General features: G+C 35.6%; 1 protein-coding gene across 2 annotated transcripts; it reads left to right on the top strand.

Annotated features, from left to right (window-relative positions):
• The first annotated feature begins 4384 nt into the window (after positions 1–4384).
• On the top strand, positions 4385–12783 carry LOC110916554 (autophagy-related protein 18h). 2 transcript variants are annotated; one of them, XM_022161260.2, is made up of 9 exons: positions 4385–4768; positions 7013–7438; positions 9427–9831; positions 9981–10226; positions 10605–11342; positions 11424–11590; positions 11758–11846; positions 11948–12385; positions 12612–12783. In XM_022161260.2, exons 1-9 carry the CDS (start codon positions 4610–4612, stop codon positions 12614–12616), a joined length of 2673 nt encoding a protein of 890 aa, XP_022016952.1. In that variant the 5' UTR covers positions 4385–4609; the 3' UTR covers positions 12617–12783. The 2 variants fall into 2 exon arrangements, with proteins under 2 accessions (XP_022016952.1, XP_035831376.1); XM_035975483.1 differs by lacking the exon at positions 4385–4768 and adding an exon at positions 5659–5789.
• The last annotated feature ends 10406 nt before the right edge of the window (positions 12784–23189 follow it).

Below are 23189 nucleotides of genomic sequence, written 5' to 3'. Positions count from 1 at the left end.
GCATTTTAGAAAAATACATTTATTTATGTTTTTAGTCAATTACGTTTTAGAGAAAAAAAAACATTTTTTGTGTTTTCTGGCCATTGCGTTTTAGAAAAAAAAAACATTTCTTTGTGTTTTCTGGCCATTGCGTTTTAGAAATAAGACATTTCTTTGTGTTTTTAGGTTATTGCATTTAAAAAAAAGACATTTCTTTGTGTTTTTCAGCCATTGCGTTTTAGAAATAACATATTTCTTTTTGTGTTTTCTAGTCATTGCGTTTTAGAAAAAAAAAACATTTCTTTATGTTTTCTGGTTATTGCGTTTTAGAAATAAGACATTTCTTTGTGTTTTAGGCCATTGCGTTAAAAAAACATTTCTTTGTATTTTTCAGCCATTGCGTTTTAGAAATAACACAGTTCTTTTGTGTTTTTTGTCTATTGCGTTTTAGAAACAAGACATTTCTTTGTTTTTTGTCAATTGCGTTTTAGAAAAAAAATCATTTTTTTGCTTTTTGTCTATTTCGTCTTACGCATCTGGGTTTTCAACTTTTTTTTCAAAAATATAGCAATAGTATACTCGTTTTAAAGATAAAAAACGCTCGGTTTTTGGTGCAATTTTTTATAAAAAAAAATTAATGTCGTATGAAATAGTTATCAAAGTTTAAAAAAATGGAGGAATTGAAGGAGAGAGAAACTATTGCTTTGGATTGACTAGAATACCCATACACAAACTCACACGCCTCCTTCTTTTTATCAATTATACTCATTTAATCCAAACTCTTGATTAATCAATTGATAGTTAAGATTATTTCTTAACCTTCTTAAACAAAATAAATTTTCTAGTATATCCTCACATTTATAAATCTATACTATATTATAATGCATGAGGGATGTGTATTTTAAGATACCCAAAAATTAAGAACTTTTCCCCTCCTTTATTTATAGAAAGATTCCTAAAATGAGGGTAGTTTGGTCTTTTGAATACTATTTATTTTTTAGCCTCTAAACTTATTACACTTAAATCCCTAAGGTTTTAACAAAACTATAGATAATTAGTTACAATTCATCCCTCCACAACAAACTTATAATCATTTTACGTTTTCTTGACATGTCTTATAAACTATATTGTTTTAAAAAAATCCAAAGATAGCATGATGACCTACACATTTTTGTCGACGTTTCGGCAGTTGTCTTGTTCAATATTGACGCACGGATTAAAAGTTATAAGTCGATAATGCTTTAATGTACAAGTAACTAATACATGTGATCTAATGTGTCTAATCTATAAAGATGTGATCTATCTACGCAAACAAAAACAAAAAGAATTAAAAGTACCTTAACATAAAATGAAGATATTATGTGTCATATTTTTTTATTAAAACTAGCTAATATCTATACTTAGATATATCTTATAAAAACTTAAAAGTAACCGCAACAAACTTCCTAGATAAATGAGTGACAAATCTAAAATTAAACCCTAATGCACTTTTATAGCTACTACTATAAATACATAGCGTAACACTTATGACATATATCCACCACAATAATGTTATCATAATTATTATACTAATAAGAAAACCATCAGAAACGAGTGTTGCAATACAAAGTATCGTCCCCGCCGCATCGTGCAGGCACCCTATTAGTTATGTTATATGGTTCAGAGAATGTTTCAAAAATATTTTGCATGATTTTACTAATTATAGTTGTAAAATATCCTTTGGAAGGTTATAAGACCATGTGTAGTGGGGCATTATGGGGGCATTATAACAAAAAAAACGCCCACTCTTCCATTACATAGGGCATTATGGGGCATTATGGGGGAAAAAATTTGCTTGGGCATTATAATTATAACGCCATTTTGCACTTGTTAGAGGTATGACTTGAGTCAGTGGCGAAGCTTGAAATGTTCGACGGGGGGTCGAAAACGTATATACCCAAAAATTTCTATAGAACCGGGGGGTCAAAAACGTATATACCGAAACATTTCTATACGAAAACTACATATATAACACTACTGAGCGAAAAGTTTGGGGGGTCGGGCGCCCCACCCGGCCCCTTCAAAGCTTCGCCAATGACTTGAGTTGACCCACCAATGAGAAATCACTTTGTTTTTTTGTTTTTTTTTTAAGGATTGAAAGGGGCATTATCCCCACTACACCACTTTATGCTATAATGCCCCATGCTGACTGGGTTGCCACGTGTCGGATAATGCCCCATGGTGGGGGCATTATAACAAGTTACCACTACACATGTTCTAATAATGAAATGAATTATCCATGTAGGGCGATGAAGATACCATCCTTGCTTCCCGGATCTAGGTTTATTCTTTATAATTTTAGTAAAATAATAAAATGGTTTCGTGACGTGATGTAATTTTTCCACATTCTCTACCTATTTTTATATTACTTTTACCATAAAACCCCCTCAAAATTTCGCTAGTGTTGATAACACCCTAAGCTTAATATAAAACATTATGCAACCCCTTCCAACAAAAGAAGTTGGTAGCACGAAATTTATACTTTTTGCAATTCCTTTGGTTGAATTATGTTTCATAATTCTTAAAATTCATTTTAAATATATTTAATATGGAAATTTATTTGATCTATTTGAATGATTTAGCGTTTAGCGCGAGTTCTTAATAGATAATAGATGGTAGGTTAATTATGTGTGAATTTGTGGTTAAAAAATTATATCTTTTGTTAGAATTAAACAAGACTTAGTGAAACACATGGTTAAATTACTATTAATTATATTATATGAAAAATAATCGATTAACCATATCAATATAATCATTCCTTCATAGCATTCATGTATGGTTCGTCATTCCCATCCATATAATTAGGTAAACCTTATATTATCCTTACAAAAACTCATACATCTCACTACCCATATGTATCCATATTCAAATAGGGTGGATTCGACACCATTTGCTAATCCCATCCATATTATGCTTGCAAGACTACAAAAAATTAACAGATGTTCAGTAATTCACTATATATTTGCATACGTCTGGTCTAGAAATGATGTGCCTTTTTAACAGAGCTTATAGATCTGGGATCCAGTCCATCTTCGTGCATCAACAAAAGCTATTAACCTTCATTGGAACCCAATTGTTCCGATTTAGAATAAAAGTAGAGTTTTGAGAATCATGAAGATCATTGATAGTTTTTTTTTTTTTTTTTTTTTTTGGCAAATTTAAACTTAGAATCGCCAGTGTCATCTCTTTTAAAGATCGAACTATCATCCATTATAGACAAAGAAACTCCATCAAGAAAATTGTTGAAGTTGATCCATCTCATCAGGTTCGCGAGGATCCCTCTTTTGTCTTCATTATTATTCAGTTCTTTCTGCCACCCGACCACTATAAACCATTTATCCGATGCTAGATCAAAAGAGAGTGAAACCGTTGAGATAAAGCGTCATCCACCAATCTAACGAGAAACATATGTCGTTCCTTTAGCCTAATACACCTTTGAAAAGCCTCTTGATGTCAAAATCCTGATGAAGCAAGTCTGATTCAGCTTTGTAAATATTTATCGAGATCCTAAAGCTAGATAATCTAATAAGTAAAATGTTCCATTAACAAGAAGTGTGCTGAATGGCCCAAATGACATTATGCTAGAGCCTGTTCTTCGAGATCCCCATATTCATAGCCTTTAGAGCACCCAAGTCAAGGCCACTCGAGTCCTTTGAGAAAACAAGCCATTCCCATTTAACCTAGTTTATGCAAGCTTTCTCGTTTTAGCAACCCCTTAAAAATTTCCATCTTGTTTTTTCTAGAGCTCCACTCACTTGACACATAACACTGTGTAATGAGAATTAATAAGTAGGGAGACTATTTATGACCAGCTTAATAAGTGACGTCGTCCAACGGATAAGTACTTCGTCTTCTACTAGGATAGCCGAGAGTCAAATGCATCCAAAATAGGCTTTGAGTTTTTAACCAGGTTCATGCTAGCGTCTACTTGGACCAAGGTATGAAAAGAGAAATAAACCTAAGTTACAACGAAGAATGCCAACCATCCTATTAAAATCACCCTCCTCAACCATTATATACAAACTACTCTTCCTCTATTTAACTTTTAGGGTAGAGATAAGATAAAAGCATCGTAACAATCAGTTGAGGTTTTGGGCATAGCCATTCATCAAGAAAGATAACATTATCCACGCAAATATAGTTTGAAATAACCAGCACCTCGTTTGGGGTAGAGATTTCGTGAAAAACACCCATGGAAATAGCCTTTTTAGTGATACTTGACAAAGCTTCTATCACAACAATAAAAATGAAGGAAGACATAGGATCGTCTTGTCTAACTCCGCTAAAATAGACGGTTAACAAGTCAAAGAACATTAAAAGTGATAATAACACATCTTAAAGGACTTGAGATGACAACAACAAAACTTAAGCTTCACAAGCAAACTTGTAAATAATAACATGAGAGAGAAAGAAGAACCGTCGTTGTGAAGGTCAAACTCAACAAACACTTTGAAAACCCCTTACCGCTGTAATCTCCGTCATCTCCGGCGATATTTTTCCGGCGATTGATGCTCCATTTCATCGCGAATCTTCTTCAACGCTTGACGGTGGTGGTGCCGGTGACATTCACAAGTAGTCGAATAATATTATTATGAGGAGAAACCACAACAAACCTAACAATGATAAGCATGACATCAGCAATGGCTTAATACCTAACTCGTTTAGATTCATTTCTTCTTGTATCAAAACCGTATCCACTAACGTCAGATCAGTTTCCGGTGATTCTTCCGATGAACTTCGAAAAGATCAGGTTTCAATGTTTTACGATCGATTATTTGTTCGATTGGTATTGATTTTGTTTGGAAGTGTTATGCGGTGTTAGTTAGAGATAAGGATTAATGATTTAATTTTAAAAATTCTGTAACTTCTGTTTTAGTTTATGGTTTGTTTTAGTTTAGTTTTTGTTTGAATATTTTTATTTAGATTGAGTATAAGCCCTAGAGAATTGTGTTCAGAGATGGGATCCGTACACTTACACTATCGGTAGTTGTACCGAAAATATCGGTACCGAATTCTGAACCAAACTCGGTACCACTTTATATTTTTTTAAATATTTTGAGCATTCGTACGGGTACCAAATAGGTAAAATCCGAGTACCAATACAGGATGGGTACCATATAAGGTAAAATCGATACAAGTAGTAATATAATAAGGGAACCAAATAGGTAAAATCGATATGGGTACCATAATACGAAAAAAGATATGCATTCTAAAAAGAACTCTTGAAATTCTATATAAAATAAAATTCGGTACCAATACCTTTTTTTACTTATACCGATACCGAAAGTACCAGAATGAATAAAACTTGGTACCGATACATGTACCGAACAGTCAAAATCGGTATGTGTATGGGTATTTGGGAAAAAAAATCTCATCCCTAGTTCAGATTATTTTTAAGGCATGAAAACTGAAATAAAAGATGCAAAATGATGATTTAATTAAAAAACGAGAAGCTACTATTTGAAGTGGGAACTGGTGGATGAGATATTTGGATGTTTTATTACAGATTATATCAGGGGTGTGGTAGGGAGTTAATTTGATTATATTTTTTAATAACAACTTAAGTGTGTGGATACAATTAGGAAACTTTTGGACTTATGTCAAGAAATAAAAGAAGCATAGAGACAAAGTTATATTAATGTTGATAAGACTCATATTTTAATGTGTAACGAACAATCTACATTTGGGAGAGACTAAAAACGAGCTGGCTTACCGCAAACTAGGAAGTACTGGCGAGTCAGAGAAAGGTGTGGGATCGGATACACTTGGTGGTAGTTAGTTGACCTTTTTAGCTCTTCTTCTTCGAGTTAGTATCTCTTGTTCTTTTAGTAAAAAGTGTATTGTTTGTGTGTGTCTTAGAAATCATGACATGTATTGTCCGTCAACCATGTCCTTGTAAGCATAGATGATATTTTATTTTAGTCAAGTGAAAAAGTGAGTAGCTTGTGATGGGTAAATTGAAGCGGTGAGAGTGCCATTTTGGTTAGTGGTTTTTCAATTCATATATGCTACACAAACACATAAAGATTTGCAGGATAAGTTACATGTGTCTTGTTCTGTATGCTTATGGACTTGAATGAAATTGCTGCTTTCGGAAATTTAGATCTGACTTGTTTGGCCATATTTTGTGAATGATCATCACAATATTAAAAGTTGGCGGTGTTGGATGAAGAAATATCTTTTGATTTATCTTTAACATCTGTTGTATATTCTTCTTTGTACTCTTATTTCTTTGCTAAATTACTGAACACTTTTTCTACTCATAAAATCTTTGATGTGTTGGAAACAAACTAATTGGTTAGCAATGTGACGTGAATATATGGGACTTTATCAGCCAAAATCCTTATTAGGAACGATTTGGTTATTTCAAGATTCTTTTGTTGTTTGGTCATTCACCACTCTCTCCCGAACATAAAGAAATTTAGAAAGGAGTTTTAGCCTGTCACAAACCTTGGGAAGTGTGTCAATTAGGGACACATAGGAGCTTAACTAGGAGTACAAAAGGTGGATACTTTGTTCCATGATCATTTTTATGTATTTTTTTTTAGCAACCGTCTCTTGGTTTGAAATGCTTTTAGTAGACCATTATTATGGTACAAGAGTCAAAGACCAAAAGTGATCTTTCCTATACGAGGTCTATATCGTATTTTTTAAATGGAACCCTTACAAATGATATTGCGCATTTAATTGCAAAGCCATAAGGTTTGTTATTTTACATCTTGTTATAAGGTTCTAGTTTTCTAAATAAGTTATACTTTGTGGTCTAAACTCAGCTTGATCTTCTTTTGGTCAAGATATAAATTAGATTTCTTTTTCCTCATTAGCTGCACGTGTTGATATGTATGGTCAAACTTGAGGAGCTTTGTTAACTTTGGTATCAAAACGACATCATATTGTTTGTTACTACAAGTATTTTATGTTGTACATGTTTACATTCATAAAAAAAACTGGCTTTATGTTCCTTGGTGCTTACAACCAGTGTTTGGTTGAACAGGTCCTGTGGTCTTGCTTCGATAGAATAGAGCTTAGTCCAACTATCGTGAAGCATGTTCTCCTGCTTGGTTACTCCAATGGTTTTCAAGTCCTTGATGTTGATGATGGTTCTAATTTTATTGAACTGGTTTCAAGTCGTGATGACCCAGTCACATTTCTACAAATCCAGCCTACCCCTGAACAGACGAAAGGCCAAGAGGGATTCAAAATGTCACACCCCTTGCTATTGGTTGTGGCTAGTGAAGAAACAAGCCCATCAAATAATGAAAGGGATGAATCTCAGATGGAAAACTCTATGTACTCTCCTAGAACTGTTCGGTTTTACTCTTTGAGGTCTCACAGTTATGTTCATGTCTTACGATTCAGGTCAACTGTGTATATGGTTAGATGCAGTCCACGGATAGTGGCTGTAGGTCTTGCATCACAGGTAAGTACCCATGTACATTTGGCCTTTTATTTTGTCATTGTTTCCTGTGATTTTATGTCTAATTAAGTTTTTAACTTGTTTTATAACTAGTAAGATTACCCGCGCTACGCCGCGGGTTTTGGTCGATTTGTATTTTGGTTCAGTATAGCAGCCGAAAGAAATATGCTCAAAAGAATATCTACACATGTTTTACCTCCACCTAAAACCATAAAAATAAATTTTAATTGGACAGGGGTACGGGCTGATTTTAAATTAATTATAAATGGAAATTTAAACACTATCTATAATATAACTTTAATGAAAATTTACGTCTAAACGTAAACCAACTTGAATTTATACCGAAACGTGCATAAAAATAAGTACGTAAGAAATTATTGTTTTTTAAGTTAAAAATGGTATGACGCGTTTTGACAAACGTAAAGTGACTCAAATTTACACAATTTAATGAAACCATATTTTATTTAACCTGAGTCGTTTCCGAACAAAATTTATGTCAAAACGTAGACTAACTAAAAACGTACATAAAAATAAGCACAAAAACGTACATAAAAATATGCACAGAAACGTATTATATTTGACCCGGCTCATTTCGGAAAAATAATATAAAATAAAATTTACGCTAAACCGTAGATCAACTGAAAACGTGCACAATAATAAGCATAATAACATATTATATTTAACCCAACTCATTTTCATTAAAAAAATTTACGTTGAAACGTAAATCAACTTTAACTTATATCGACACGTACATAAATATGAACACATAAAACTCAATTACATAGTCTTTAGAAAGTTAAGGGTTAGTAAGTGTCGATGTTAAAAGTTGAGGGGTAAAAGTATTAAAAAAACAAAAAAATAAAGACAAAGAGACAAAAAAAATTGAAATCACTATTCACAGAAGTTCCTAATTGTATTATAGTTAATTAATTACTGGAGCTGTGCTAAGTATAGTTGTCGATTTCATTTCTTTTGACTTTGGGTTGACCCAGAACACTTTTTGTTCAAGATTATTAGTTTCTTCTATTATGAATAATTAGTGCATCAGCTATAATCACAAAGATTATATTATCTCAGTAATAATGTAGCTTATAAAGGGAATGAATTAGTAGGTTTTATGCATTAAGAGTACTCTTTGGGCGACTTTCAACCTGTTCCATTCAGCATGTTTCTATTTTAATCTAACACACACACATATATATTATATTGTGTGTGTATATCATAGTTGTTAAAAGCCATCGCCTCTTGCGCCTAGGCCCATTTTCCAAGCTAGGCGAGACAATTGCGCTTAAAGTCAAGGCAATTGCGCTTTAATTCTCTGGGTGATGGTTCAGGCGTAGATTACGGCAAGATTCCTAGATTCCGGAGAGTTTCCGGCTATATTCTCTAAATACTAGCAAGATTTCATCCAGATTTCTACTTTTATCTAAGGAAAACTACTTTTCTACACTAATATATTACAACTTTTGGTACTAAATTGATGATATTAAAAATTATATGATAGCATTTGTTATTTTATTTAGAAGATAGTATTAATTTTCTACTACATAAAATATTTTTAATTTTTTTCATTATGCGCTTTTTTTTTCTTAGGCCCTCGCTTTTTTTTTTGCGCCTTGCGCCTAGGTCCCAGGCGAGGCCTATGCGCCTTGAGTGCGCCTAGAGCCTTTAATAACTATGGTGTATATATAATCTATAATACACGTGTGTCTGCTACTTGTAAGAGATAGAGGTAACTTGAATCAACCCATTCATAAGTAAAATGGTCAAAACGACAACCTCTGAATTAAGTTATTTCTCGAAAGCATGCGTATTATCATATTAAAAAGGTTTTCATTTCTATTTAATGCAAAAGGGAATGCTATAGATGTGCTAACCATATATAATAATAAGCGTCAGCCTTAGCTGTCTACAAGATCCTACAAGCTGTACAAGATCAGATTAGTATGTATTGCATGTCGCATGACTTCTGTGCTTTTTGTACATGGCAGATATATTGCTTTGACGCACTTACTCTTGAAAACAAGTTTAGTGTGCTCACTTACCCAATATCTCAACTGGGTGGTATTAATATTGGGTATGGGCCAATGGCTGTGGGGCCCAGGTGGCTGGCTTATGCTTCCAACAATCCCTTATTGTCAAATACCGGACGCTTAAGTCCTCAAAACCTGAGTCCTTCTCCAGGTGTTAGTCCTTCAACCTCACCTGGCAGTGGAAGTTTGATGGCTCGATATGCCATGGAATCCAGCAAGCAGCTCGCTAGCGGTCTTATTAATCTCGGAGACATGAGCTACAGAACTTTGTCAAAGTATTCCACCTCTCCCGTTTCATTCAATTCCAGTAGGAAAGCTGGTCGGGCTGTGGCTCATTCAACCGAGAATGATAATGCTGGAATGGTAATACTTCTGTATTTTGATACCTCGGTAACCTATAATCCATCTTTTTTAAGGTGAACTAAAATGCAAGTGTTTGAAATGAACGTAATAGTGCTAATGGTTAGAGTTATTAATGAAGTTGATGGTTCTTTTTTGAATAATTTGTGCAGGTTGTGATTAAAGATTTTGTATCTGGAGCCGTTGTTTCACAATTTAGGGCCCATGCAAGTTCCATATCTGCACTATGTTTTGATCCAAGCGGGACTCTATTGGTCACCGCATCGGTACATGGGAACAACATTAACATTTTCCGGATCCTTCCATCCTCCTCACAATGTGATTCAGGAAGCCAAAACTTTAATTGGAATTCTGCTCATGTGCATCTTTACAAGCTCCATCGTGGCATGACATCCGCTGTGAGTTTCCTCCTCTCTTTTTTATATTCTTGTTTTGTTTTTGTTTGATTTAGAGGTGGCAGTTTTAACCCATGTACTTATGAACCAGCCGATTTGGGTTGGGTTTTATTTCAAACGGGTCAAATAGAATGTGTGTACAAAGTTTATTTCAATGCATACAACCTCCTAAATTGTTTTATTCAAAGATTTATTTATGTATTGTAACACATTGATTAGTTGTAAAGAAAATTTAAAAAATGGACAGAATTGTTTGCGGACAACCTGGTCTAGCATATTTCGACCCGTACTGACCCATTTCTTACCAGTCGTGCCATCCATCTTGCTACCTCCGGTTTGATTATCTGGTCACTGGTGATTTAACTTATGTTACATTAACAGGTGATACAAGACATTTGTTTTAGCCAATATAGTGAATGGATAGCTGTAATTTCATCTAGGGGCACATGCCACATTTTTCTATTATCTCCTTTTGGCGGCGAGACTGGTGTTCAGTTACAAAACTCCAAAATTAACGGGCGAGCACTTTCAGATTTTGTATCATTACCTTGGTGGTTTACTTCATCTTTCACAAATGATAAATCATTGTCACCACCACCGCCAGCAGCAGTAACTCTATCTGTGGTTAGCAGAATAAAAAACGTTAATTTTGGGTGGATTAATTCGGTTGGCAATGCTGCATCTGGAAGGACATCAGTGCCACCTGGCGTCATTGCTGCCACTTTCTACAGTTGTATATGCCGAAATTCTGCACCTTCTGTCTCAAATGTGGAAACGTTAGAGCACCTGCTGGTGTATAGTCCATCTGGCTATGTAATTCAGTATGAGTTGTTGCCTTCTATAGGGAGAGAGCAAGGTGAATCTCCTTTGAAGGAAGATGAAGACTTGCGGGTAAAAGTCGCACCGGTTCAATGGTGGGATGTTTGCCGAAGAACAGATTGGCCCGAAAAAGAGGAGTTTGTAGGCGGGGACTCTCTTACCGGACACGGTTCAGTAGAAACTGTCATGACTAGTTCTGATGATGAAGATGGTAAACGCCAAGAACGATCCCGTTGGTATCTTTCTCACGCTGAGGTGCAAAAGAAGTCCGGGAGAGTTCCCGTTTGGCAAAAGTCCAAGGTACTTACTAGTTACTAATCTGTGTTGTTCTATGTTTTCATTTGAAACAAAGCATGCTTATGATTTTGTTCTGTTGTGTAGATATGTTTCTATGTGATGGCCCCACAGTTATGTGAATCAGTAAATAACACCGAGGGGGAGGTTGATATCGAAACAATCCCGGTAAACGAAATTGAAGTTAGGCAGAAAGATTTACTGCCTGTTTTTGACAGCTCTCGTGTCGTTCATCCTGGTTGGATAAACCGCGGGTACTCTCAAATTCATGTTTCTTTTATTTATTTTTAATTGTTTATTTGAAACCTGGTTAGGATATATCTTCATCTAATCACATTTAATGTCTTATACATTAGCTCTTTATATTTTGTTTCTTTACCGAGTTTTTGGCACGATATATTTCTTTTTTTTTTTTTTGTAGAGTATTTACTGCTGGTAGATATTCTGCTTCGTCTTCCAACACTGGTAGTGGCAATGAAAAGTTTCCTCAAGATTCCACAGTCTCTCATGGTAAAGCAGTAATTTTTGTTATGCAAATAATTTGTTTTTAAAGGTGGCATGACCCAAATATGCCGGTTACTCTATTGTTTTGGATGTCGTTTGCATTTCAGGGTCATCACGGGAACCTGCAGACGTACAAAACCTAGAACAGATGGAACCATGGATATCTTATCCTATTCTTGCTTCAACTGTAAATAAGAATGACAGTTTGAATAGGGCGGGTTCTTTTACTGGTTTCGATGGCTTGTTATCTTCTGGTCTTGATGAAATCATGAGTTCTCCATCTCCGGTTGACGGCTCAACCGCTGCTGGAGCAACCGTTGCTAGTGAGGGTTCGAACCCAGGTCCTAACCATTTTGACTCGAGTATGAATATTGTTGATAAAGTTCAAACGCATGAAGAAGAGTTTGGGCGTGATTACTGCAAAGCGTCTACTGAGGAAGAAGGTTGTAAAGCTGATGAAATGGCTGATGTTCAGAGGAAAATATCCGACGAAGATGGCGATAGTGATGATAACATGCTTGGAGGGGTGTTTGCGTTTGAAGAATGTGAGTGTATCTAAAGCTAATTCAATCATTTTAATATTTATACAGTTTACTTTTATCCGCTTATTATTATTATATCAATAGTTAGTTAGGTCTAGGGTCAAGATCATAATAGTTAGGGATGCGGAAATTGGGTTGAGGGACTATTTCGTGAAAAAGAACAACGAAGAATGTTTTTGTTTGAATGGTTAGAGATAGAGTGTCTCATTTATATGTCACCTGATTGCAGGTTGATGGTGAATGAGAAGTGCAAGTGAGAGGTGAAGTGTGTTGGTACAATTCTTGGTTTCTGATTCTTGTGTACATGATTATGTACAGTAGTAGTACATTACTTGTTTCAAAGTTAAGAAGAAACATGGACATTCTTTAAACCTGAAATGTTAAGTCATGGGTTTCATACACTTCTAACCTGACAAGTCCAACGCATTTACCCCTTGCAGCTAGGGATGAGCTCGGTACCGACCGGTACCGAATATACCCGGTATGGTACGGTTCGGTACCGGTATTTGAGGGTAAAAATCGGTAAATACCGGTACCGAAGGTACCGAAAATGTCAAAAGTCGGTACCGAATCGGTACCGAAAGTGTACCTGGTTCGGTAAATTCGGTACTGGGTACCATTTGCTCATCCCTACTAGTTGCAGCTATAGTTGGACACCTCTTCTTCCATTTAATTGTGTTACTTGTTTAAGCAGTGGAAGTACTGGACACAGTTAATCTAGAGTTTGATCAATAACAACACAATTTAGAAATCGCAAACCTATATTGATTAGTTTGCAATTTAACAATCTCTGTTGCTAGACACCTATAGCTAATAATCCATGTAACATTCGAACATATAGTTATAATAAATACTTAATTAGAAGATAATTACAAAATTAGGCAAATAAGATCTTCATCATTATCTTTATCTTCATACTATTGGTATGAACTTTTGATCGGTAACGTTACAAACTCATGTTATAAGAACACCCTTTCGGTAAAAAGATGCCTTGTCCTTGTAGGTTTTTCAATCCCTTTTGGTGTCGTGTTTAAAATGTTTACGAACGAACATGTTCATTTTCTCTTAATAAACAAAATAAAGAAGATATGATTGTCTATTTATTCGTGTTCGGTTAAAGATAAGTGCACGGACACAAACAAACTACTGTTCGTGTTCACGTGGTTTGTTCATGGGCCTACCAACAACCCCTCTAGTCCTACCATCTTTTAGAGGTCTTATCATCAAAAGTTGTCCTTTTTCGTATCTTCTTTTTTTGAAAAGTAAACTTCATTAAAACATCTCTTTGATCCAAACAAGCAGAAGGCCAAACAACTAACAACACCCCCAACCCAAACGGGCAAAAGGTACATAATTACAACATATACAAAGAGTATATACCACTTTACCCAACTAATATAATTACAAGACATTCTATTTTTAACCCAAGCGAAACCTATCGATTTAACCTCTCCTATAATATCTTGAGGACTTCATCTACTCTTATTGAAAACCATCTCGTTCCTACCTTTCCAAATGCACCAACAAGAAATACTCACCAGACTGTAAATGATTTTCTTCGCTTTCTTTCCCACTTGAAAGAAGTTATGGATATCCAGAATGTCTTTGAAGTCGAAAATATAAATTGGAGGTATTTTGCACCAAACACTAAGAGCCAACCACACCCTATCAGCCACCGAGCATGCAGTAAAAAGATGTTCCACAGTTTCCTCAAAATCATCGCATAAAGGACATAAAACAAAAGAAATATCCACGTTCCTTCTTCTCAAATTAACTCTACTAGCTAATTTATCCAAATTATCTCTCCATGCCACGATATTACATTTGAGAGGCACACATTTACGCCATTCAAAGTTCGGAAGATGACTTGTCCCCTATCTTCGATTAATGCCTTTCTGACTTCCTTAACCGAAAAACCATCCTGGTTACCATCGCACCAACACCACGAATCCTTATCATTGGACATCATCACCATGCTAAGAACCTCATAACATTCCTTCCATTCCTTAAGCTCCGCATCAGACTCAGGTTGTCTAGACCAATTCCAAGCATAACCACCATTAACTTGGTTCTCTTTCATTCTGTCTGCAACCTGCACATTTTAAACACTCTCAAACTGAACAGATGAGGCCATCTTTCCATGAAAGGAACATCGCCCACCCAAATGTCAATCCAAAAACGCATCTCAACCCCCTTCCCAACTTTACCCAAGATCAAGCGATTTAAATCTTTCCCATTTAATTTCATATTAGATATCAAATTAGTGATATTTTTCCAACACCCCACAATGTTACTCTTACACGGAAGAAAACTCCTCTGATTGTTTTTACCATGGCAAGCTTCCACCACCTTCCTCCAAAGATTTTGATTTTCAACCCTGTATCTCCAGCCCCACTTAAAAAGAAGGGTCACGTTAACCTCTTTGAGTCTGTTAACACCCAACCCCCTTTTTTTCTTAGGCCAAGTGACTCAATCCCAAGCCACCCAGTTTATTTTATTGTTATCACTAGTTCCGGCCTAGAGAAATTTTCTCATTTTAGCTTTAAGAATCTTAATTATGCCAACCGAGACCTTATATAACGAGAAATAGCATATAGGGAGACTTTCCAGCACTGAACTACTCAGAGTAAGCCTCCTTCCTATCGAAATAGTTATAGCTTTCCAAACCGACAACCTTTTATCAAAAACCTCAATTATCGGGGTCCAATTGTTAATTCTATTCATATTAGCCCCCACCGTAATTCACAGGTAAGTTAGCGGAATAGTACCGGTGTTGCACCCCACTACCTTAGCCATATCCCTGATATCACTATCTTCCACTCCTAGCCCGTATAAGTTAGATTTATGAAGATTAATTTTCAAACCAGAACACAGATAAAAAATTCTCAGGCATTTAGTCACGTTCAACACATTATCCTTATCCCAATCTCCCATCAAAAGAGCATCGTCAGTGTAACAACCCGCACTTTCGCGCTCGTTGCTCTCGTTACGCCTAGCACCGAGATTCGGATCATAATGTAAACTGTATCGATTACTACGCTACATCGCCTATTTTCGCACCACATCGCTTATTTTAATACGTTATATCGCACTTCACAACGCTTACGCTTATAACGCTTACGCTTGCACTACTACATCACGTGACTATCTAAACTACTCGCTCGCTCTCGCACCATCGCAACGCAAACTCGAAACGCGGTTACTTATACATATATTATATTATATTATTAGTTATGTATAATATTAACTATGTGTTAAAGCTCGCTTAAACGCTCACTCGCACAACTCGATTTCTCGCTCCGAAATGCAACGTAACGCAACACCTAATATCTCGCTAAAATACTTAAAGTACTTGAACTAACTAACGCAACAAAACGCACCTAACGAGCATCCTACATGCGAAACGGAGATCATCTTCACCAAACTAGCCCCTTCGAACGAAGCCAACAGCTTCGTACGAAGGCAGCCAGCTTCGAACAAAGGCACCAGCCTTCCTCTATAAATACCTAGCCCTCCTCATTCATTCTAACTTGCTACCATTTCATCTAAAACGCTGCTGAATTGCTCTCTAACTGTTTTCAAGTAAGATTTACTAATTTTTACATGTTCCACAACTTTTTTCACTACGATTTTACACGAGTTTATCAAAACTTCTTTGTTTTCATCAAAACTCTTCTATTTCCATTCCTAAAACTACTTTATCTATAAAGAACTTCAATCTTTTTACAAAAACCTTCATCTCTTTCATCAAACCTTCTTATTTTATCACAGATCTACACTTAACCGAGTGTATTGGGCCTAGCTTCGACTTCCCAATTTAGAAATCTACAGATTTTACACTCACCAAGTGTTAGATCTAAGTGAAAACCCTTTAAAACCCTTTTAAACTCTATTTTACACAAAAACGGACCAAACCGACACATATTTTGTGACAACTGGCACCAAACCGGTAATTTCCGTACACTTTAATTATTATTTAATGACTGCAATTATGTGCTTAAATGTCAACGTTGTCTGATTACATACTATACAAGTGAATTCATGCACGTTTTATATTACAAAATATTGCTTTATGCATTAACTAGAGCGTTGCGTCAGAAATACTAGTAAACTCACCGGTAAAGACACAATATGCCAACAATTCTGCAGAAAGCAGTCAGACAATAAAAATTGGAGCCTAGGTGTAGGTCCAACGACAAGAATACATTAAAACCCAAGAGTACATACAAGGGTTAACATATAGACATTCCGGAAGCTAAAATACGCACTAAAGAGCACCCGATACGCATTTTAAGTGCAGAATTTTATTAAATTCAGCTATAATCAGCTTTTAAACGTATGAATATCATGCAGAATTTACGTTTTATCATCCAGAATACTTCCCCAAGTGTTGGGAATTGAAAGGGTTACAAAAGGAAACATAAAGGACACTAAACGGTGCAATTTAGCACCTTAACGAACCGGTATTTAACAGAACAATCGGACATAACCCGGAACATCAAAATGTTACTGGAAGCATTGTTTAATTATTTCTGAGCTAGTCGTGATCCCCGAACACCCTAACACACACTAAAAATATCTAGTAACTAACTACACTAACTAAATACTTGGTATATAATTACAAGTAACTACATGGTTCAAAATTTACACATTACCCCCCCCCCCATGTGCAAGTAATCGGCCATATAGTGGCCCCACCAAATATTCACCATATATTTCCAAGATATATTGCTTGATCTCTTTAGATTTCTCATGATCTTCTTGGATTTGTTTGGATTTTATTTGATTTAGTAAGATATGGTGGAAGATATTATAAGTACTATGTGATCAAGAGCATTCATTCATCTTCCTCACCACCTCACTCTCACTCTCTCCCTCTTAATACCTTCGGCCGAACACCCCCTCAACACCACCACCATTTTTGGCTATCAACCACCCAATCCAAGACTATTTCATGGTGCTAGAAGGTCACTAACGGAGCTTGGTGGACTCGGAACTTGAAGAACCTCAACCGTTTGCTTTTAACCACTCAATTTTCACCAAAGTTCTTCCCTAGCTTTAAGCTAGTTGTAAGCATCTTGAACACTCATATTTACTCTTATTTTTTAGTGGTTAAAAGACTTGTTATGTTGAAAATCTTAAGAACATTAAAGAATATGAACATGAAACTTGAACATAAAGCTTATATACATGATGAATCTTGATGAAATAGTGATGTTTTGCTTATGTGTGATGTTTGTTGTTGTTGTTTATTTGAGATGATGATTAATCATCACATGAAGCTTGCTAGTTTATGTAACATCCTAAAATAATCTTCTTCTTGGTAAGACATGAACTTGAAGAATGAATGATTTCTTGGAAAAATATTAAACAAAACAAGCTAGTAATCTTGTGAATCTAAGATTCATGAGTGGTTTCCTAAAAGAACCAAGTTTAAATTGTGATTTTTAGAAGATCTCGGTTTTTACATAAAATTACACTATTTTTATTAGAAAAATAAGTGTATAAACACTTATGAAACAAGAAAAATACCAAAGAAATATTTTTAGAAAAATCATCCTACAAGTTGTAAAAGACTAGTTACTTCAAAAATGAGATTTACAAACAAACAACTATGTTTTTAAGGGTAACTAGACATACTAAATAACATGGTAAGTTACTACAAGTTTTTACAAAATTTCAAGTTCATGATATGGTGTGATTTACATGATTTTGGCTGGTAGTGAGACTTGAATGAGTTGTTGATGATTGATGATGATTTTTAAAAGAAAATAAACATATGTTTTGAAAACATGGGATATCTCCATTTTTAGGAGAAACTCTGTCAAAATCTCTATAGAATCTTGACACTTAGAAAAATATAAGTTTCGAGAAACTTATTCCCTAAAAATGTGTCTAGAAAATTTACCAAGGTTTCCCTAAATTTTGTGATAAGAAATGATGATTTCTTCAAGATTAAAAATTGATATTAAGTATGTATATTTTGAGAAAAAATATATATTTATTGATCACCAAATTTTGTGCAAAGTGTATGTAGTATGTATTATACGTGATAGTGTATTAGGACTTGAAAATACACTAAATACTCTTAAGGAGTGAAAATACAAAAATACACATACAACATGCTTAGACACATACAAGAAAATATATTTAGAAAAATATATTTCTTCATAGAATAAATAACTTGGACAATGAGGCTTTAGACAAAATACATAATTCGGGCGCAAAGTGCAAAATACAAGAAACTTATGTTTATTTTTGAGAATATAATATAAGTAAGACACATAGTTAAAAATATAAATTATTTTTAACACAAGAAAACATATGCAAAAGATAGTGACTTGTACTTGTGCGATACAAGTCTAGTGACTAACGTTAAGAAAACACGTATAGGTCACGACGTTAATTAAGCAAATCCGGTGAAGTTTACGACGCAAGGAACGCAAAGTTGTGAGTTCATGCTCCCCCTCTTCTTTAACTGTTTTTGACTTTATAACTTCGGGGGTGAAATACATGTTACAAATGTTACAATGTTTATAAATAGTATGATGGATACAAAAACATTCAAGTGAAACATTCTAGATCATGTCTCGAATAGGGTACCATAAGCACCATTAATCAACGTATACATTCAAACCGCGGAACAAAAGGTTAGATCTAATGGGTTTCAGGCAACCCCACTCTTGGCCTACTTCTACCAATGAGTGCTTCTGTGTCTCAGTCAAAGTCGACAAAAATGCCTAGGTTTGGTGGCTTCCTATGTCGTGACACATGTTAGTGGCCTTGCAAACCAATAGCGATCTCACACATTCAAACAGTCATAGTACTCAGTTACAGATACGTTTTACAAGTACATTCAAACATTCATGCATTCTACAAGTTTCATACTATGTTTTCATTCAAGTACTTAAACATTCAAAACAATCACTGCATGAATTCACACCAACATTATGTTGACATTTTTCAAAACTCACATGTATTTCAGGTAACTAAAGTGGATGTGCGCGCAGTGTTACTCATGCTTGTGGATGTCGTTTATGTTTGTCTTAAATAAGTTGTAGACTTTCAGACAATATGATGTCTCGTGATGTAAACACTTAAACTATGTTTTCCGTTATGTAATGTTAATGGTGTTTGAAGTTATTTTTACGAGCATGTAGTATGTTTACCTTTCGTACGCAATGAGAACCTTTCATGATCACACCTCGTGCTTCCGCCGCAGAAAGGGGTGTGACAGATTGGTATCAGAGCTGCGATTGTAGTGAACCAGGATTCCTTCTCGAGTCTAGTCTACAATCTCTAGGATCCTTTCACGAAAACGATTTTTCAAAGAGTTTTCATTGCATAAAACGTCCCGTGACATCCACTACCTGAAACTGTTTACATGAGTCAAGAAGAGGCACTACGAGACTTAGGGTGCACAGGAGTAGCACTTGTCTTTAACTGAGAAATTACTTGCAATTATGTGTGATAATTAGCATATACATATACTAGAAGTAGAATACCACTAGTATACATGACTTTACCTGGAAACAATGGCCTAACTGAAGGAAGGGATACGAGGATGAAACGAACTGTGCGGACTGTGCAAGGAGTTACGTAATTATGGATGTATACATAATTATGGAACTCAGTGCACAGAAACCACAACAAGTCTTGTCGCGTATAAATTCCCCCAGTGAAAGATAAAGGTCAAACGTGAATACCCCTTCCAGTCTACTAAATACTATGCTGGAGCAATAATTGTTTGATGTCACTTATGTGGTATATGCCTGTGAATATATATACTACTACTGTCTAGTACGACGATATCAAACAAATGTCTAACCCTATCGTGATATGTTCTGTCAGAACATGGCACCCAGAAAAGCTGTGAACGCTCGTGATCAACCTCCTCCTCCCCCACTGCCAAGAACTACTGAAGAGCTTAACGCTCTACTGGAAGAAAGAATCTCCGCTGCTATCGCCCAGTACGAGGCGAACCGAACTCAAGACAGTGGAGGACCAAGCAATGCCAGGCGTAATGGGAATGGAGACTCATCTGGAGGAAACGCAACTCAGGGTTGCACCTTCAAGCAATTCCTCGACTGCAAACCACTGAACTACGACGGCACTAGAGGTGCAGTGGCGTTTGTACGCTGGACAGAGAAGACTGAAGCCACCATCTGTATGAGCAAGTGTACCGCGGATCAGCAAGTCACTTTTGCTACTGGGTTGTTTGTCGATGAAGCTCTGACTTGTAGGATCGTTGTAGGACCCGACTGAGTCGATCAGAAGAGCTTTATATCCGGTTCAAAGGCGGAATCAGTGAAACGGACGTGGAAACAGCTTGATACTATTAAATCTATCACTTATATTGATTTTAACATCAATTACAACCTGAACAGATTTTGGCAGCACTTCGTTACAAATCCAGAAGCCGTACCAAATGAAAACCTAAGTGCACTATATATAAGGATGAGATTCCGCTCGAAATGGCAAGGAGCACTTTCAAGCGGAATCGGAACTTTCTGATTTCGCTTGAAATGACCTCTTGCACTTTCAAGCGGAATCACCTCTTAAGTCCTGAAAAATTGTTTCTTGAACCTCGTGCACTGATAATCCTATTCTATCCTATTACATGATACAAGATGAAGTCAATAGACGTAATGCACTAACAGACTCCCCCTCGGATATTGACGAAGTCTTCAGTGTCTAATCTTCAGTATAACACATCTTCAGTCTTGATCATTCTGCCTTCTCATTCAAGTTGTAACATCGAAAGCAACCATCAATCTTTCTCTTCTTCCATCAGCTTCAGGCTCCCCCTTTCGTCAAGCTTCCGTGCTTTGGGATCGATACCTAGCCTTCCATCTACAAGCTCCCCCTTGCTTCAAGCTTGTCTTCAGACTCCCCCTTAGACTCTGCTCTCGGGATCGTAATCTGGAATTCCTGCAATCACTCAAACATTCATAAATACAATGTTTTTCAAATTCAATTAAATTCTCTAATCCACTCCCCCTATCAACAATCTTCATTGATTTGGCAGTTTCAACAAACAGGATCGAAAACTGGCTCTATAAAAATATAAGCATCCAGATCCAATTCCCTCACAGTTAATCATCCAAGTCCAAATTAATGACCTTGGAGATATCACAAAATATTTTTGAAATTTTTGATTTTTTAATTCAAGTTTCAAATTAATGAACTTGTTTTATTTTCAGAAACACAATCAGCTTACTTAAATTTTGAAACTCAGCATCTCAGACATCGGTTGTCGAAAATAAAGCAGAATCAAAAATCTTTGTGTATTTTCTGAAAATATAAAGGAGTAAAGAAATATGTACAAACATATTTACAGACAATATTTTTGTTTGAGTATGCGTCAGAGGATGATATCAGTTTTTTACAAGTCACAAGTACCATTGAGCTTAGTTACACATTAAGAATTAAACAATTTACTTAGATTGTCGATATACTGATCCACTTAAATTTTCACACAAACTTCAACTGATTCAGGATACAAATTAGATGTTTTAAGAACTTAAACTCATTCATGTGTCCCACCTCTTGAATATACTCCCGTATCCAGATCCCAATATTCAGTCTTACAGGTAAGTATACCTAGATGATATCTGTAAGGGGTTAGATTCGAAACCGTGAGAGCTCAGGTCAGAACTTCCGTTCAGCAGAGAGATGACGGTTCGACTTTAGGTGTGTCCCCTTTAGAGGATCTTTTTTACAACAGTAATGATTATCAATTTTATTGTTTCATCAATTTGCTGAGGGCGATGCTATGTTTCAAGCAATGCGGAAAGTATTATTCGGAGACTAGGTCAGAACTTCCATTCAGCAGAAGTCCCGGAATAATACCCCAGATATCACTGAGTATAAAGACCTAGTATTTCAGAAAGAGGGACCTTTCAAACGAGATTTCAGGGGTTACCTATATATCCAAGTAGTGTTCCCCACGAAATAAGTAAGTTTGAATTTAGGTTTATATCCCGAAAAAGTTTACTAAATGTATAAAAACCTATCGGCATATCATCAGTGAGACTGTTTAACACTGTTTAATCATTACATTTCTTTAGCATACTGTAACTGTCTACTGATGTACTATCATTTCCTCTTTTTACACAAAAACTCAATTTTCGAATTTTATCATGTTTTTGGATTTTTCAAATTTTCTAATGTTTTTGTATTTTCTGACAATTTTTCTCCCCCTAAAATGCAAAACCATTAAAAGAAAATTTGACAACACGATGCTGATAACTTTGTCTCGCCATCCATGTTCTGCTAACTGTGCACTGAATTACACTAAAAGCAGTAATTACCCCCATGATTTACAACACATTGATTTTTACAGTTTGAAAACCCTTTTTCAATCTGGTGAAAGTAATCATGTTTGTTCAGCCGTGAGGGTTTCGGCGTATTCAATCAACACATATTTTTGTAATTTTCTATTTTTGACAAAAATTAAAAACAAACATATTTTTGGTTTTTTAAATTTTTAACAAACTTCAAACATATTTTTGGCTTTTAATTTTTCAAATTTTTTAGGGTTTTAAAATGATGTTTATTTATGTACAGAAAAACAAATAAACTCCCTGTTCAACCAAACCAGGGTCCAGCAGCAGCCTCCTCCTCTTGTTATGCCAGGCTGCTCCAACCTCCAATTTCACAATCTTTGTTTTTGTTGAGCACCTGCACATTCAACTAACTCAATTACTTGAACAATTTAGCCCAGGTCTGTTGGACCTTAGGCATTTCAACACAATAATTTTCATTCAATGCTGGAAATTCTTTGTCATTTTTCACAAAAACTTTC

The sequence above is a fragment of the Helianthus annuus genome, chromosome 7, assembly GCF_002127325.2.
Source record: "Helianthus annuus cultivar XRQ/B chromosome 7, HanXRQr2.0-SUNRISE, whole genome shotgun sequence".
In the NCBI taxonomy this organism is placed as follows: domain Eukaryota; kingdom Viridiplantae; phylum Streptophyta; class Magnoliopsida; order Asterales; family Asteraceae; genus Helianthus; species Helianthus annuus.
Note: the sequence above shows the minus strand (reverse complement) of the source record. Positions and strands in the feature narration are given on the sequence as shown.

Excerpts from the sequence above, each read along its gene's own strand:
- LOC110916554 (XM_022161260.2), top strand. The coding sequence starts at position 4,610 with ATGAGGAGAAACCACAACAAACCTAACAATGATAAGCATGACATCAGC. Across the intron at positions 7,439-9,426 it reads CTGTAGGTCTTGCATCACAG|ATATATTGCTTTGACGCACT; the intron begins GTAAGTACCCAT and ends TGTACATGGCAG. Across the intron at positions 9,832-9,980 it reads AGAATGATAATGCTGGAATG|GTTGTGATTAAAGATTTTGT; the intron begins GTAATACTTCTG and ends TAATTTGTGCAG.